The 17,770-nt window shown below is 35.4% G+C and overlaps 1 protein-coding gene across 2 annotated transcripts in view; it reads left to right on the forward strand.

Annotated features, from left to right (window-relative positions):
• Positions 1–490: 490 nt before the first annotated feature.
• The window catches only part of LOC134213890 (lateral signaling target protein 2 homolog), a 60,750-nt gene continuing 43,470 nt past the window's right edge, over positions 491–17,770 (forward strand). For both annotated transcript variants that reach the window (XM_062693342.1, XM_062693343.1), the window contains exon 1: positions 491–1,766. In XM_062693342.1, the coding sequence (XP_062549326.1) occupies positions 1,204–1,766 (563 nt within the window). In that variant the 5' untranslated portion in view covers positions 491–1,203. The remainder of the gene's footprint in view (positions 1,767–17,770) is intronic.

Raw genomic sequence — 17,770 nt, forward strand, 5'->3', positions numbered from 1 at the left:
GTGTGTTGATGTTTGAATAGTCCATATGGAAAAACCTTTGTGCGAACAATATAAACTGTGCATTGGAAAGTTCTCGTAATTTATTTATTCAAGAGGTCATTCACAAATGGCGTCACTCAAAATTGATGGAGTTTATTAAGACAAATCGAATATAACCCACAAAAAGTTTCGTCATTTCTATATGCTTCAAACAAAAGTTTTGTAGCATAATTTGTTAATTATTTAATTATTGAGCTTGTTGGATCATATAAAGGATCAGTTGTTAGTTGGTGTGTGATTGATGATTGACAATTAAGTATAACAGGATTTACGTTCACCCAAACATTTCTCTAGGAGGAATGATTTACGATCTTTCGCTCTATTCTTCGGATATCTTCTCTCATATTTAGCGCCATTAATCCTGGCGCAGTGAAAGATCAAGCCGTATTCATTCATGCCTGTAGCTGTGGCGCGAACATGACTCAGAGTAAACCACGTTGCTTCTCTCAGTCTAGTGTTGTCTATCGAGCAGTAAACACCTTATTTTCGCGTCTGCGTTTTGTAGTGGTTTTTCGTTCGCATATTTTTTTTTATTACAAAAAATATTTTTACTCGTTCTGATACTAGTACGGTGTCATTCGTGTTGCCTCCAAGAGAAGAGTGGAAGTTTGATTTTGAAATATTATTGGTGTGCAATTTTAGTGGCAGCAGTAAGCAGAGTAGAATCCACCACAATGTGATGTCTAGCGATTGAGCTACGTAATGATCGAATCAAAAAGGAATCTACAGGAAGAAAGGAAGAAATGGAAAAAGAGTTCAAATTAGATTTCATAAGATCAAATATCATCGGCAAGTGAAAAGAGAGAAGTGTGTGAAAGGAAAATAAATAATTAGAAAACCGAATATTATTAAAGAATGATTGTTTTATATCATTCACACACCGCATTTACGGAGCACAGACAATTTGATCATTGGATGGTGATTCACATGGGAGGCCTGAATAAAAGAGTCGAATAACTAGGAAAAGTAAAAATAAAGTGTGCAGTGTCTGCTGACTGTGATCGGCATAAGGAATCGATGAAAATGGTTTTTGAGAGTAATAACTATTATTTAAAAAGCCTGTAGAAATGAAAGTTATTCATTTGATAGCACAAATGTCATCTATCAGTGGAGTGGAGTGAATTTCAATGTACAGCATTTTGCTTTTGAAACAAGTGTTTTATAATGAGATCATCAATAGGTGCAACGAAGATTTTCACGTTTTACTTCATACTCCTATATTTATTTTTGAAAGTGAAAATGTGTGCTTGTTCACATCTAGCTAGGAAGAGCGTTTATGACGGTGACATCAATAATTACGACAGCGATGAGTCACTTCAGTCGTTGACTATCACAGCAGCTCCAACATATTTGACGGCAAGTCCTTCTGATCTCGGAAAATCTCACACAAAAATGCATCATGGTAGGCATACGGTAATAGCCCCAAAGATACACCACGTGCGCCACGAACATCATCATGTTAAAAGTCGACACATTACTCAAGCACAACAAGCTTTTTATGCATACAAAAGTAGTTTTAAAGGCGTGAACACTAGAATGGATAACCATTTATATACAAGTCATCACCTACCACGCGGTCATCACTCGAGAATGCATCATCACTCCAACAAAAATATGATTAAGCATCAGAACCGTGGCAAAAGTCATCTTAACTCACGCGATAGTCTATTATTTAAATCGTCTGCAACGGTGATACGGACGAACAAAACCAGTCTCAATAACATAAGGTAAGATTTTTTTGTATGATTGAATATACAAAATGCATTTAATAACCTACACTTCAGCCTGTCCAATATATTCTCATACGAATTCGAACTTCCATTTTTTAATTTATTTTTTTATTTTTTGTTGCTTTATTAGAGGAACTTCGATTATTTTACATTGGTTATTCGGATTTTAATAGTAATTGATTTTAATGATAGTAAAATATGGACTACACTGATGTGTGTTGCAGTAATAAGGCCTTAAACCTCTTTGGCCTGCTTCAAATATTTAACAAAACTATCTCAAGCGGCACGCAAGTAGAACTATGGCTTTGAACTGTATAACCACACCTTCACCGCATGTATAACCACATAAAGTAATTCAAGAGGTTTCTTCTTCTCAGTATTGACATTACATCTCTCATTGGGACATTGCCGCCTCGCAGCAGTGTTCTTCAAGCACGTCTAAAGTTACGTGGTTTCTAAGCCAAGTTACCATTTTTGCATTCGTTTATCATGAGGCCAACATGATGATACGTTTATACCCAGAAAAACATTTGCAACCCAAACATTTTCTGGACCGGACAAGGAATCGAACCCAGCCACCTTCAGCATGGGCTTGTTTTGTGGCCGCGCATCTTACCGCACGGCTAAGGAAGGCCCCCTTATATCTGGTGAATTGGTCTATGGAACAAGCAGTTTTGGAACAAATTAAGAGTAACACGAATTCGTCCTATCCGTACATTTTCTCTAAGGGTGGTCTAACGACACTCTAATTGCTTCATTCTTAACGCCGTTTTAGATAGTATCAGACGGTAGTTTGCTGCGCTTGCAAATAACTCCCTAACTAAGACGAGATGGAAAAGTGTATGAGACTATATTGGACACTATGTCTATCTGAAAGCAGAATATATTTTTGTTTTCAATCGACACAAAAATATATGCAAACACATGCACATATACATGCATACGGAAACACAAAGATACAAGCATAAATACCGATGTGCTCCAGAAAAGGTATGGGCCAAAGTGCTCTAAGTCTGTATTAGTCGTAAAAACAACGTAAACAGTGGGCGAACCGAGTCATATTCGGTCGAAATCTTCGGCATCCCAGCTAAGAGTTTCGCTTTCAAAAGAACGAATGCTCGTTGAACAAATACTACTTTAGAGTTTGGCCCACACCTGTAGTAAAGCACATCGTATGAATATGCAAACACATATTTATCCACATAAACTTACACACATATTGTTTCCATCGATCTTCGTGGATGGTGGATCGAGCATTGACCAGCCAATATTTTTGTCGTATTGCTGTTAGTAAACCAGATGGTCCTTCATGTAGTCGTTCTTCGTGGTATTTGCGAATTAATAAGTTCGTCACTCCGTCCGAATTAGTAAGTCCGCGTCTCCAGTACCCTTTCGAGCAAAGGCGTAGGATTGCCAATCCGGAGATGACGAGTTCGATTCTCGGTCCGGTCTAGGATGTTTTCGGGTCTGAAACATTCTCGACACCCTTGGCATAGTGTATCCATTGTACTAGAAAAGCATTCAATTAATAACTTAGGAAATGTTAATAGAATACTAATTTGAAAAGCAGGCCATGTTCCAGTTGGAATGTAGAGCCATCGAAGAAGAAGAAGAAGAAGAAGAGGAAGAAGATGAATAAGAAGAAGAAGAAGGAGAAGAAGGAGGAGAAGGATGAGAAGAAGACGAAGAAGAAGAAGAAGTCTGTCACTCGATGATTTTGTGGAAGAAGTATTTGATGCATGGTTTGGAATGTTATAGCCGGCGGCCAACACGCAACAGTCCTTCTTCATCCATGAAAGGTTGAAGGTTTGCCAGTCGTTTCGGCAACTCTTCACGCTGAACACACTGAATCTCCTCATACAGCTCACTCTTTTGCAGAACTCGCACTATGTATATCATACCCAGGTAACCAATAAGCATTAAAGTAAGCACTATAGTAGCATTATACTGGCATTCCATATGCATACACGCACAGAAATGTATTGTAGAAACAACAATATTTCAGTTCAAATTCAACAATAAATATTGTTAACTCAGGGCTAATAATATGTTTCTTTTGAATCAATCCGAAATATTGTTGTTTCTACAATAGGAACGTTCGATGATTTGAGCCACATTATTATTGATTCAACAATATTATTGTTGAAATAATTGTCCCTTTATTATCAACTCAATGATATATTCGATTGATTCAACAATATATTATTGTTGAAACAATAATAATGCATTTTAATATATCGTGATTGTTGATGTTTTTGGAGAAAATAATAATGAAAAACAAACTAGTTCAGTTATTAATATATTCCTTCATTAGTATAGATATAGATCACATTTCAATCAATTTAATTGCCTCAGACCATCGTTACTACCGAGGCGGTAATTAAACGAACAGCAGGGATAGCAAAGCTGGAAGATAAATGCATATATAATCCACATTAATCATCTTGGGATCGGAACTTGGAATGTTTTTTGAAAAGTCTTCGGACGGCACTGTAAAGAATTGGATAACATGTTTATATAAAAGCTTGTTTTCATATTTATTGACGATTTTATTTACCTGTGATTCATTGCTGGCGAATTTTCGAATTCACTTGAAAATATGTATATAACTTCGCTATAATTAAGTGAAGAATCGACTACTTTTATCTTTTGATTACGCTTCGTCAAATTTATTCAAATTATTACGCCTAAAAAAATACACTCTGATTGGTAAGTGAACAGTTTTGAAACAACAATAAATATTGTTGAAATAAAAGTAATATTGTTGATTCAATCTGATAACTCTGTAGTTTTAACAATCAAACGCTATTAATTTAACAATAGATTGATTATTGAATTCAACAATATTTATTTTTGGTCTAATCATTCGAAATTATGCTGCGTGTATGCATATGCTTTGATGAATGCATTAAAGCAGTACTACTGTAGCTGTTTCATTGCAACTGGGTACTTGGTGTTGAACTTAGTCTGTAGATTAAAAAAACACCTTAATAAAGATTAAAAAAAAGCAACTGGGTATGACGTTTGTGACAGTTGCTTTCTGAGATGAGTTAGATTAAGTTTCAATGTTCCTGAAGGGGCGTAATGTTTATGTTGGGCAAGGTTATTCCCACTACCATCTCTCTCTTATTAGGCTTTCTGCGAGCGTGTACGCACACGCACATTTCACTCACACTTTTACTCAGTTTGTTTACAACCACGAGCAGCTGTCACGGCAAAACCAAATGGGATTGTTTGCAACCACGAACCGTGCGTTCGTGTTGGTGAGAAATGTCGGCAAGACCTTAATGGGCCAGCTGGTAAGGGCGATGACAACTACAGCGACTGGTGGCAAGAGCGCGAGTTCGAAGTCCCGCTCGAAGAAAGTTAAATAATTATGTTCCATTTCAAATATGAAAAAAAACTATGTAAAAAAAGAATTAGAAAAAATGCCATTAAAAACCTTTTTTCTTGTTTTAAAATTAAGCATTTATTCAGCATTTCGGATGCTGGATAAATGCTACCCAGCAAAATTTCTACTTTATCGATAAAGTAGGATTAAGCACTTAAGAAGCCATACATTGGACCAGAACCTGTATTAATAATAATAATAATAATAATAATAATAACAGCATTAAAGGCGACTATATGGCTTATTGGCATTTAATGTTTTGCAGTAAAGGCGCATATCTTCTTCTTGTTGGGCGACTGCTTTGCAGACGCTAATATTGGGGCACCACTTACCACATCGTCCATATAATGTCACCTTCGCCGCTGCAGGGAAGTTGAAGCTTTCATTTCTAGCTAGTTGAATCATGGACCTCACTGCCAAAAATAAAGCAGCAGTTATCCCGTAAGTAACTGTTGATAATTCCAGCACTTTTACAGGGCATTCCGGCTGATCATGCCAGATAATACTCTGATATCGTGTATGATTAGCATCGATCTCCACCTGTCTATACATTTTCTCTAAGTCAGCTGAGAATGCATAAACGTGTTTTCTGAAACGCAACACAATCGAAAATAGATCATTTTGGATCTTAGAGCCAACCATTAACACAACAGATTATCACTCAGTGATAATCCGTTAGACCTTGCCTTGTCGTCAAATACAACGCGCAACTTTGTGGGAGATAGTAGCTTTGTTGACCTGGCAAATCGTTCTCTTCACGTATCTCATGACAGTATACTCAATATACTCTTACAGAAAATCTCAGTACATATGTCTCATCTTAAGGTCATTAGATAGCCGTTTCTCGCTAGATTTGAACCTCTTCATTGCCAATGAACGATAATTTCCTAATCGGCCTTCTTCATCTCGTCGATACGTTTCACAAACATGCTTTTCTATCTGATGCTCTTCACTTGTAGGCTCATTTTCTTCTGGAAGCTCTTCTTGTTCTAAAAACCTCTGAATGCTGTTCAGCAACGGATCCTCTTCAACGGCGCAAAACACGTTGACTACTTCATCTTCAGTTTCATCTAGAGCTCCAGCCATGATCCAATCGAACGGCGTTTCATACATTGTAGGCAGATTGTTGGATAGCCTCAGTTGTGCTTGTTTCAGCATTTGGAAAAACAGCTCTGCTCCAGTCAGTAGATCAACATGTTTAGGTTCGTTGAACTTTGGATCAGCTAACAAAAGAGGAATTGTCTATTCCGAGTTATTGACGGCAACGGATGGAATCTTTTTTGTCACTATCGCTACCACCAAACAATCCATAACACTTTTGAATCCAGAATAATCCGATGATATCTTCAGAGAGACATGGTGATGAATTTAAAAGCCGACACTCCAACAACAGGAACATTTGCAGGACACTTCGGGAGAGATAGAAATTTCACAGGAGCTCCAGATACCAGGTTGACCTGAGAACCGGAATCAAGGTGAGCCCGCATCGTAACAAATCTTCCAGCTTTTGAAACTACATTCACCAACGCCGCCATCAACACTGGATCCTCCGGGAGCACCACCGATACTGCCTTCATCTCAAATTGTTGCGAAATCCACTGATACTTTGCTGATTCGGTTCCGATTGAGACATTTGCTCGAAGTGCAACATCGTGTATGCCTTTTGTAGCATTTCGAACATGTTTTATCTGATGGACAATTCTTGATTTGATGGCCTTTACGAAGACGGGTGAAGCATAATCCTATCTGTCTCACCTCTGTCACACGCTCATCGGTGCTCATACTCAAGAAAGATGGACACTTGCTGTCCTCTACACATATCACAAACATTTTCCGACTGGTTGGTTGTTACTGGATGAGATGCTCTTGGCGTTGAACTGTTCTTCCTCAGCATAGGCCTACTCGCTAATTTGGAGGGAGGAGTTTTGTCCACTTCACTCATCTCTAACACTTGGCAATAATCCCTGAGGAATTCCATGGTGTCATCGGAAGGTCAGAAGGTTCGCCATGATCTTTTGTTTGCTCACATTGCTTTGTGGTTTCACCGTCGAGACACAATGAGTGCAATTTCACAGCAAACCGGAGATGTGAGTGTCGATGATCACCCCCAGATTTTCATAACGGTCCTTTAGTAACTGCCACGCTTGCTCATTATGATTCTCGCATCCAGGATCCCGGAGGCTTCACGAATCATCCAGATACAGATATGTAGCATCCGAATCACTGCACTTTCCATCAAAGGTCGGAATCGGTGTTCTCAATCGGTGCTAAGTCACGATCACTTGAGGAACTCCACTGTTATTCAAGGGAGGACCAGCACGGAATGAATCTATCAGTTGATTCAACTGGCATTCAACTGGTCAAGGCATCAGTATGTTGTCCGTCAAACTCTTCAAACTTTTTGTCTTGCTCCTCTAGTTGCTCATTGGAACATAGGCCTATCCCAAAATCATGTTTCGCCGCATATTCCGAATAAAGCATCTCCAGCTGCGTTAGACTAGTCTTTTCCGGCATGTCAGCTGCTTCGACATGCTTTCTGACGATTGTTATTAATCTCACCGTCACTTGACCTCGGTGGTGGATTAACTGCTTCAACTTTTCCATGTTCACAACTCTTCACTTCAGTTCATTAACAAGGAACAATTTTTATTCACTGCCACAGGGTTGTTACAACTACGCGGATTTCGCGGTTTTCGCGGATTTGGCGCGGATTTAGCGCGGATTTACATAACGATTTAAGGGTTTCGAGCGGATTTGGCGTGGATTTAGGTTTAGGTGGAAATTTAACAAATAAAATGCTAAATCTAAGGAAGTTTATTTGAAAATTAGTTTGATGCCTAGATCTAGATGGGCTTTATTTTCATTAGCAAATGTTGTTGAGAACAGATTTACGTTTCAAGGTTATTAACATTATTTTATTTGTCCAAATCCTTATTTAATGGCATGCATTACACTCTCAAGCATTATTTAAACAAATGTTATGAGGAGAGATACGGCACTTGTTGTCATTTTTTATCCATTCTAAAACACGACGCACACAAACCATGTCTATTGAAGGACATGAACACCCATTTTCATCTTGTCAATTTCTTTGTAATTCCAAGTTTCTGATTGGTTGTGAACCACTCATATCATTCTTCACATTATACATTACAACCACATTATATCATTCTTCACAAGTCGTCAGGAATTCTTTCATAATATTGGAACATTTTATATTTCCTTCATAACATTGAGACGAGCTCGGTGGTCTAATGGCTACCGCTTCTGCCTTATAAGCAGGAGGTCATGGGTTCAATTCCAGGCTCGTCCCTTTCCTACTTTGTATTTCTATCTTAGTTCTTTCTGTGTTTCACGTTCTACCAAAACGATTCCTACTGTTATAACCTTCCACACTAACAAATCCAAAACCTCCCGTGGCACCTATGAGAGGTCGTAGAGTTCTCTGCATCTTTCTTAAGTAGGTGTCCAACTAACCATCCTTCCCCTTCCATAGCATTCGCAAGGACGTGGCCAGGACAGATCTCGACTATTGGAGAGTGCATTGCTTCCATCTAAGAGATACTGGTTAGTACCAAATCAATATCAACGGATGAAAGTAATGCTACTCTCATACAATAGTCTTGGCTTGTACCACCTACGAATTTGTGCGAACTGCTTAATGCTAATGCTAATGCTAATGCTAATTTTATATTTCCTTCATAACATTCATCTAGAACGAATAAGGGTTTATACAATAATTGAAAACATAAACATGTTCTGTGATTTAATGCAGATGCCTCATTTTAATAAGTTTTTCCGCAGAAAGTCGATCAAAAATTAGAAGATGATTCTCACAAGTTATTTCTGGCGGGTTTTTTATGATATTTTCGGTTAACTCCGATTTTACAGGATTACCTACAGAAAACGAAGATACTTCCCAAAGATGTTTCCACAAGGACCCTATGATGATCCTTGTATAAATTCCTTGCAAATAAATTATAGCGATGATCACAGAAAATTCTTTAATAAGTGCTCAAAAATAGAACCGGGAGTTTTTCCGCAGGAAGTCGCCAATCAATTTCTGCAAGAATTTCTAAAGCGATTTCCGTAGGAATTCCGCAGGTTATTTGTGGAGAATTTACTTGAACTCACGACAAAATTCCCAAATGAATTACAGATTACATTATTTGGTAGATTTTTTAATAAATCTTACAATAACAGAACAAAACATGTCAAAGCCATCGTCTAATCTAAAAAGCGGTGCTTATGCAAATAGTTTTGACTGTTTACTGCCGTGAATCGCATATCTGTCCCATCTTTGCTGGGTTTCCTATTCATATGGGACAGATATGCGATTCACGGCAGTTTAGTTCTTGTTCCCTTAAATTCAGTACTTCTAGTGGTGAATAAGGCCATTTAGAAGGGTTGCAATACTTATTGCGGTTTTATTGGTCCTATTAGCATTTTGATACTAACATATGTTGCAGTTTACAATCATATTTGAGATCAGTAATATTTAAAAAAAAAACTTGAAGAGAAGACGTTCAATAAATTGTTATACAAAAATTGACATTTAACGTGTATTTGCTTATAATTTAGCTCTGGATCGCGCGGATTTGGCGCGGAATGGATTTCATGTCGCGCGGAAATGGCGCGTATTTCATTTTAGTCGGCGCGGATTCGGCGCGGAAAATATTTCAGGATCTCCGTAACAACCCTGGATATGTATTCCGACCTCAACAGTAAGGCCGTCTTCAGCGTCTCGACTTTACTTAAGACGGCTTTACTGTTGAGGTCGAAATACATATCTGTCAAAGGTACAATCAAGTGGTGGAATTAAATGGAATTGTACGAAATCGTCCTATGACAAATAGAGACATTCCACTAAAACCTCAAAATAATTTTCCTAATAAATAGCATGTGAATTCGTATTACTCAAAGTTAATGCGATTCAGAGGAGCGATGTTAGTACATACCTCTTTCCATTTGAATATTACGTGCATTATTGCAGCGCACAGTGGTTTATTGATATTAATTATGATTATAGTGCTAACAACAGTGGGGCTTCTTACATAAGATAAAACACGATAGAAGCATATTCTTACGGAAAGGAAATGAAGCGTAATTAAGCTAGCGTGGTTATCTTCCCTCCTTATGCAAAGATAAAGTTGTTTACAAGCAAGGTTAAATGGTGTCAAATAAACATGATGTAGCTCTTCGGATCAAATTAAATTTCTTGCATGTATATGATAATGAAGATGATTTTTATCATCGCGCAGAATATGGATAGAAAATCGAATGAATATATTTTTAAAATGTCTCGGCGACAAGGAATCCGTCAAGTTCTCAAAGTCTGGAAGGCAAGAGTCTTAATCATTCAAAAACGTATCAGTTTTTCTATTGTATAAAACATTGTTATCCCAGACTGGAGAAGCTGGAGTGCTGTGGGTAGAATTAAAATGATTATCAAAAAGTGCTGATTAAGTAAGCTCCAAAAACATAGGGCATAGAGTCAAAAACCAAAGATAAGAACATTATTTTGCAAAAACTCCAGATGATATTTGACAATTATTTTTTATCCTAAAAGCATTTAGTTCGCAGATTGAATAGATGATTTGTTGTATCATAAATATCATCATTTTCAATATTATATTCAACTTATGACTTAAAAATTTAAGATTTTATTTAAATTGCTAGAACACTGAACAAAACAAACTTCTTGAAATTTAAAATGTAAAACTCAAAACATTAGAATCGTAATTTATTCTAATGTTTTGATGAGGTTATACACTACTTTGCATACTTCATTGCTAAGTTCTCTAAGTTAAAAAAACGATTTTAATTGATTTGAGAGATACTATTATAATATTGCGGTAATTTGAAAAGATTTATGGGATGGGATTCTTTAGAATAGTCTGAATAAGATCAAACCGAAAGCTGAACAATTAATAGACTGACTTGTAATGTTCATTGTCTCAAAAATAATCAAACTCTAACTTGACGCTGACTACATGGCCACGAAGCGCATAATTTTAGTATGCCTATTGATTGAAGAATTTCGCATACATGTTGGTAATTAAATGTATCAAAGGGTTCGTTACAAATTATCCATTGCTATCCTCCATTACCGAAATTTTCCAATACCGTTTACCGTATTTTTCCAATACCGAAATACGTATCTGTCACAATAAAGTAGTGGAAATAAATGAAATAGAATAAATTCGTCTTATGACAAATTAGTTTAAGTTTGAAAACATCTTTGCCTGTTTTTTTTTTGTGTTGAAAAAAAACCGGGTAAATTTGACATAATTGATCGGGAAAAGCAAAAAAAAATTGGAATTCGAGTAGTGTAGGACACAGTCAATCTAATGGGGGAGGTTCCTTCATCAGTGCTGCCACCTGGAAAAGTTTCGAGAAAAGGTAGAACCATGGAAATTTGACATGGCATTATATAGAAAATCAGAATTAATATGTCTCTAGAAGGTTATAGAATTTTTTTTGTCAAACAATTTTTAGTCTGTGGGGTTAGAAATTCAACAATTTTAAGCATTAACTACTTATTCGAAAAAATATAAAAATCGAGATATCTTGTCTATTTTGTGTGCTTTTGAAGTTCTAACCGCGTAAACCAAGTTTTTTTTTGGGAAACGTTATTAATTTTTGTTTTATAATAAAAATACACTTCATTTCCTCTGTACTTCTTTGTACTCTGTGTCTCGCCTTTGACGTTCGGCTTTGGCTACTCTTGTTCAATCTCAACGTGAGTGTGGGGTTATGAATATGTGTTTTACTTAGTTTTTCAACAAACTTCCACCTATATGGATTCGCATTATGCATTTTTTTTACAATGTACTTTGTGTTTGTCACCTATATGGATTCGCATTATGCGCTTTTCACAGTGTACTCTGTGTTTCGTCTTTGACGTTCGACTTCAGCTACTCTTGTTTAATCTCAACTTGAGGTTGAATAAGGGTGGGGTTATGAAAATGTTTTTTTTCAACAAATTGTCACCTACATGGATTCGCATTATGCGTTTTTTACAATGTACTTTGTGTATGTTATTTTTATGGATTCGCATTATGCGTTTTCCACGTTCGTTTTTGCGTTTTTGCGATTTTGACGTTCGGCTTTGGCTACTCTTGTTCAATCTCAACGTGAGGTTAAATAAGAGTGGGGTTATGAATATGTATTTTACTTAGTTTTCAACAAATTGTCACCTATATGGATTCGCATTATGCGTTTTTTTTACAATGTACTTTGTGTATGTTACCTATATGGATTCGCATTATGCGTTTTTCACAGTGTACTCTGTGTTTCGTTCTTGATGTTAGGTTTCGGCTACTCTTGTTCAATCTCAACGTGAGGTTCAATAAGAATGGGGTTATAAATATGTGTTTTACTTAGTTTTCAACAAATTGCCACCTATATGGATTCGCATTATGCGTTTTTTTTACAGTGCACTCTGTGTTTCGTCTTTGACGTTCGTCCATTGTTACGTCCTCTGTGTTTTTGTGACACCTCTCTTTAGTCCCTAGCTGAATGCGTATGAGTCTACATAATTGGCTTTCCTATAAATGGTTCCATTCTCCTTTCCAACTTCACTTCCTCTTCCTTTCCCCTTTTCACTTCCTTTTCCGTCAGGTAAATGATGAGAAAGGCCAGTGAAGGCGATGACACAACTCTTCCAAATTGAGGGGAACGTGCCTGCTGAGCCGACGTTCTGATGGAAATTTGACATGGCATTATATAGAAAATCAGAATTAATATGTCTCTAGAAGGTCAAACAATTTTTAGTCTGTGGGGTTAGAAATTCAACAATTTTAAGCATCAACTACTTATTCGAAAAAATATAAAAATCGAGATATCATGTCTATTTTGTGTGCTTTTGAAGTTCTAACCGCGTAAACCAAGTTTTTTTTTTGGGGAACGTTATTAATTTTTGTTTTATAATAAAAATACACTTCATTTCCTATACCACACCGTGTAAAATTTCAATGATTCTACTTTTTCTCTCGATGACAGCTCCTCCCTGTCGTGACCGGAACTTCCAAGCTCCGATTGACGGAATGGTGCCACCCGCTACTCGCCATCGGAACGAATGCTGTCACCTCCGAACGACAATTCAAGTAGAGAGCAGTGCTTTCTACTCGAATTGTCCACGAGAGTGACATTTCGATCAGCAGAGGGCGGTGCCCGTGCCACCCGCTTACTCACTGTCTACCAATGTCACCGGGAATTCCGCTGCTACTTGGACCTACTCCTGTAGGTCCTGGTCCCGGGATGGGCACTACGTTAAAGTAGTGTAGCCCTGGTCGATGCGTTTCCACACATCTGCCAACTATTCAAATCTGTGCGATCATTTTTCTCATATTCATAGACATATGAGTCATGGTACGTTAGTGATGAGTTAACGCTTCATGCATATCATTCGTACCTTTAACGCCATCGACTTGCATTAGATGACATTTAATTGCCTACTTCACGGTTGATTCCCAGCAATACGCACCGAGCTTTCATAGCTTGGTTACACCACACATTCAAGAGTTTGAGATATGAGATGATTTGTAGTTAGCCGCAAACTATTTTTTTTAAGAGTTATCAAGTATGTTTAAAGGAACTTATGCTTTGTTATATTTTTTTTCTATTTACTAAGTCTCCAATACTACAATCCCGCTCACCTCTACTCTTTGAATCAATCCTTAATAAAAAATTTCATTCATTTGAAATCCTATATTAATCAGAATTAAATTCAAATGCACTTAGAATTTTCCTATCATTCACATCCAATTCAACGTCAATTCCAATCCAAATTCGACATATCAAAACTTTTAGTAAATCAAATCCAGTCGTTATATATATTTTTTGATTTCCAACTCAACAGCAGTTAAACTTCAAATTGGCCATCAACACTCGATTTCAAACCAAATACCAAATCCAATCGATATCCTATCCAAAACCAATCCAAATTCAATTAAAATTAAATACAAATTTAATCTAAATCCAAATCCAATCCAAATTCGTTCTAATGCAAACCAATTTAAATCCAAATCCAATCGAAATCCAAATCCAATCCAATTCCAATTCAAATCTAATCTAAGGCAAACTAAATCAAAAATCAAATTCAGTCTAATACATCCCAAATTCAATCCAAATCCAATCCAATCAAATTCAATACAATCCAAATTCAGAGCTTCTAATTCATTTCGATTTCTAATGTTCATCTATATCTTATCTGAATGCAAATCAATCTAAATACAAATTCAATAAAAATCCAAACCAAATCCAGTCCCAATCTAATACAATCCAAATCCAATACGAATCCAAGCCAAATTCAACTCAAATCCAATCCAAATTCAATCAAAATCCAATCAAAATCCAATTCAAATCCAAATCAAAATTCAATTAAATCCAACCCAATCCAAGGCAAACCAAATCCAATCCAAATTAAATCTAATACAATCCAAATTCAGTCCAAATCCAGTCCAATTCCAAATCAAATTCAAATATAAACCCAATCAAAATCCAACCTATCTAAATCCTATCCGAATCCAATGCTTAATCTGCATAATCCAAATTTTAACCAACTTCAATGCAAATCCAATACGAATCTAATCAAAATTAAATTTAAATCTATTGCAAATTCAATTGAAATCCATTGCAAATCTAATTCAAATCCAATACGAATCCAATCCAAATCCAGTCCAAATACAAATCCAATCCAATGCAAACCAAAGTCCAATCCAATTCCAATTCAAATCAAATTCAAGGCAAACCAAATTCAATCTAATACAATCCAAATTCAATCCGAATCCAATTCAAATCCAGTCCAAATCCAACCCAAACAAAAAAAATTCAAAACAAATCCAATGCAAATCTACTGCAAACCTAAAAATAAATCCAATTGAAATCCAATCCAAAACCAATATAAATTAAATTTAAATCCAATTCAAATCCAAATCCAATCCAATCCAATCAAAATTTAATACAATCCAAATCCAAAACTTCTAATTCATTTCGATTTCATATGTTCATCAATATTTTATTTTATTAATTAAATTTAAATCTATTGCAAATCAGATTCAAATCCATTACAAATCCAATCCAAATCCAATATGAATCCAATCCAAATCCAGTCCAAATCCAAATCTAAATCCAATCCAATGCAAACCAAATCCAATCCAATTTCGATCTAATACAATCCAAATTAAATCCAAATCCAATTCAATTCCAAATCAAATCCAATCTAAGGCAAACCAAATCCAATACAAATTTGATCTGATACAATCCAAATTCAATTCAAATCCAGTTCCAATCTAAATCCAAATCCAATCCAAATTCAAACCAAATCCAATCCAAATCCAATCCAAATCCAACCAAAATCCAATCCAAATTCAATCCAAATCCAATCCAAATCTAATCCAACTCAATTCCAAATCAAATTCAAATATAAATTCAATCCGAATCCAATCAGAATACAATCGAAACCAACCTATCTAAATCCTATCCGAATCCAACCTTAATCCTATGCAAATCCAAATTTTAATCAACTTCACTGCAAGTCCAATACGAATCTAATCCAAATTAAATTTAAATCTATTGCAAACCTAATTCAAATCCATTGCAAATCTAATTCAAATCCAATACGAATCCAATCCAAATCCAGTCCAAATACAAATCCAATTCAATGCAAACCGAACCCAATCCAAATTCGATTTAATACAATCCAAATTAAATCCAAATCCAATTCAATTCCAAATCAAATCCAATCTAAGGCAAACCAAATCCAATACAAATTCGATCTAATGCAATCCAAATTCAATCCAAATCCAGTCCCAATCTAAATCAAAATCCAATCCAAATTCAATCAAAATTCAATCCAAATTCAATTCAAATCAAATCCAAATCCATTCCAAATCCAACCCAAATCCAATCCAAATTCAATCCAAATCCAATCCAAATCAAATCCAACTCAATTCCAAATCAAATTCAAATATAAATCCAATCAGAATCCAATCCAATTACAATCAAAATCCAACCTATCTAAATCCTATCCGAATCCAATTTTAATCCTATGCAAATCCAAATTTTAACCAACTTCAATGCAAATCCAATACGAATCTAATCCAAATTAAATTTAAATCTATTGCAAATCCAATTGAAATCCATTGCAAATCTAATTCAAATCCAATACTAATCCAATCCAAATCCAGTCCAAATACAAATCCAATCCAATGCAAACCAAATCCAATCCAAATTCGATCTAATACAATCCAAATTAAATACAAATCCAATTCAATTCCAATTCAAATCCAATTTAAGGCAAACCAAATCCAATACAAGCTCGATTTAATACAATCCAAATCCAATCCAAATCCAACCCAAATCCAATCTAAATTCAATTCAAATCCAAATTATATCCAATCCAAATCCAATCCAAATCTAATCCAAATCTAATCCAAATCCAATCCAATTCCAATGCAAATCCAATTCAAAGCAAATCAAAACCAAATCCAATCCTAATTCAATATAATACATTTGAAATTCAATACAAATCCAATCCAAATCTAATCCAAATACACTCCAAATCCACTCCAAATCAAATCCAAATCCAATCCAAATCGAATCAAAATCTAATCCAAATCCAATCCAATTCTAATCCAAATCTGATCCTAAACCAATCCACATCCAAATCAAATCCAATCCAATTTCAATCCGAATCCAATTCAAATCCAGTCCAAATCCAATCCAAATAAAAAAAAATCAAAACAAATCCAATGCAAATCTAATGCAAACCTAAAAAATAAATCCAATTGAAATCCAATCTAAATCCAATATAAATTAAATTTAAATACAATTCAAATCCAAATCCAATCAAATCAAATTTTAATACAATCCAAATCCAAAACTTCTAATTCATTTTGATTTCATATGTTCATCAATATTTTATTTTATTAATTAAATTTAAATCTATTGCAAATCCAATTCGAATCCATTGCAAATCCAATCCAAATCCAATATGAATTCAATCCAAATCCAGTCCAAATTCAAATCTAAATCCAATCCAATGCAAACCAAATCCAATCTAAATTCGATCTAATACAATCCATATTAAATCCAAATCCAATTCAATTCCAAATCAAATCCAATCTAAGGCAAACCAAATCCAATACAAATTCGATCTAATGCAATCCGAATTCAATCCAAATCCAGTCCCAATCTAAATCCAAATCCAATCCAAATCCAATCCAAATTCAATCCAAATCCAATCCAAATCCAACCCAAATCCAATCAAAATATAATCCAAATCCAATCCAAATCCAATTTAAAGCAAATCAAAACCAAATCCAATCCAAATTCAATATAATACAAACCACATTCAATTCTAAGTTTAATTTCCAATCCACTGAAACACATGCAAATCTATTTTCAAATCCGATTCAATTTTAATTCAAATTTTATCTTAATATTATGCAATATAAATCATACTCTAAATCCATTCTTAAATGCAATAACAAATCTAATTCAATCCAAATCACTTTGTCGTTACATCTTTGCATATAAAACTTATGGAAAATTCTTGACTTCCAAATCTAATACCCAATCTAATTACATATCCAATTGAATTTTT

This window comes from Armigeres subalbatus, chromosome 2 (assembly GCF_024139115.2).
Source record: "Armigeres subalbatus isolate Guangzhou_Male chromosome 2, GZ_Asu_2, whole genome shotgun sequence".
Lineage (NCBI taxonomy): Eukaryota > Metazoa > Arthropoda > Insecta > Diptera > Culicidae > Armigeres > Armigeres subalbatus.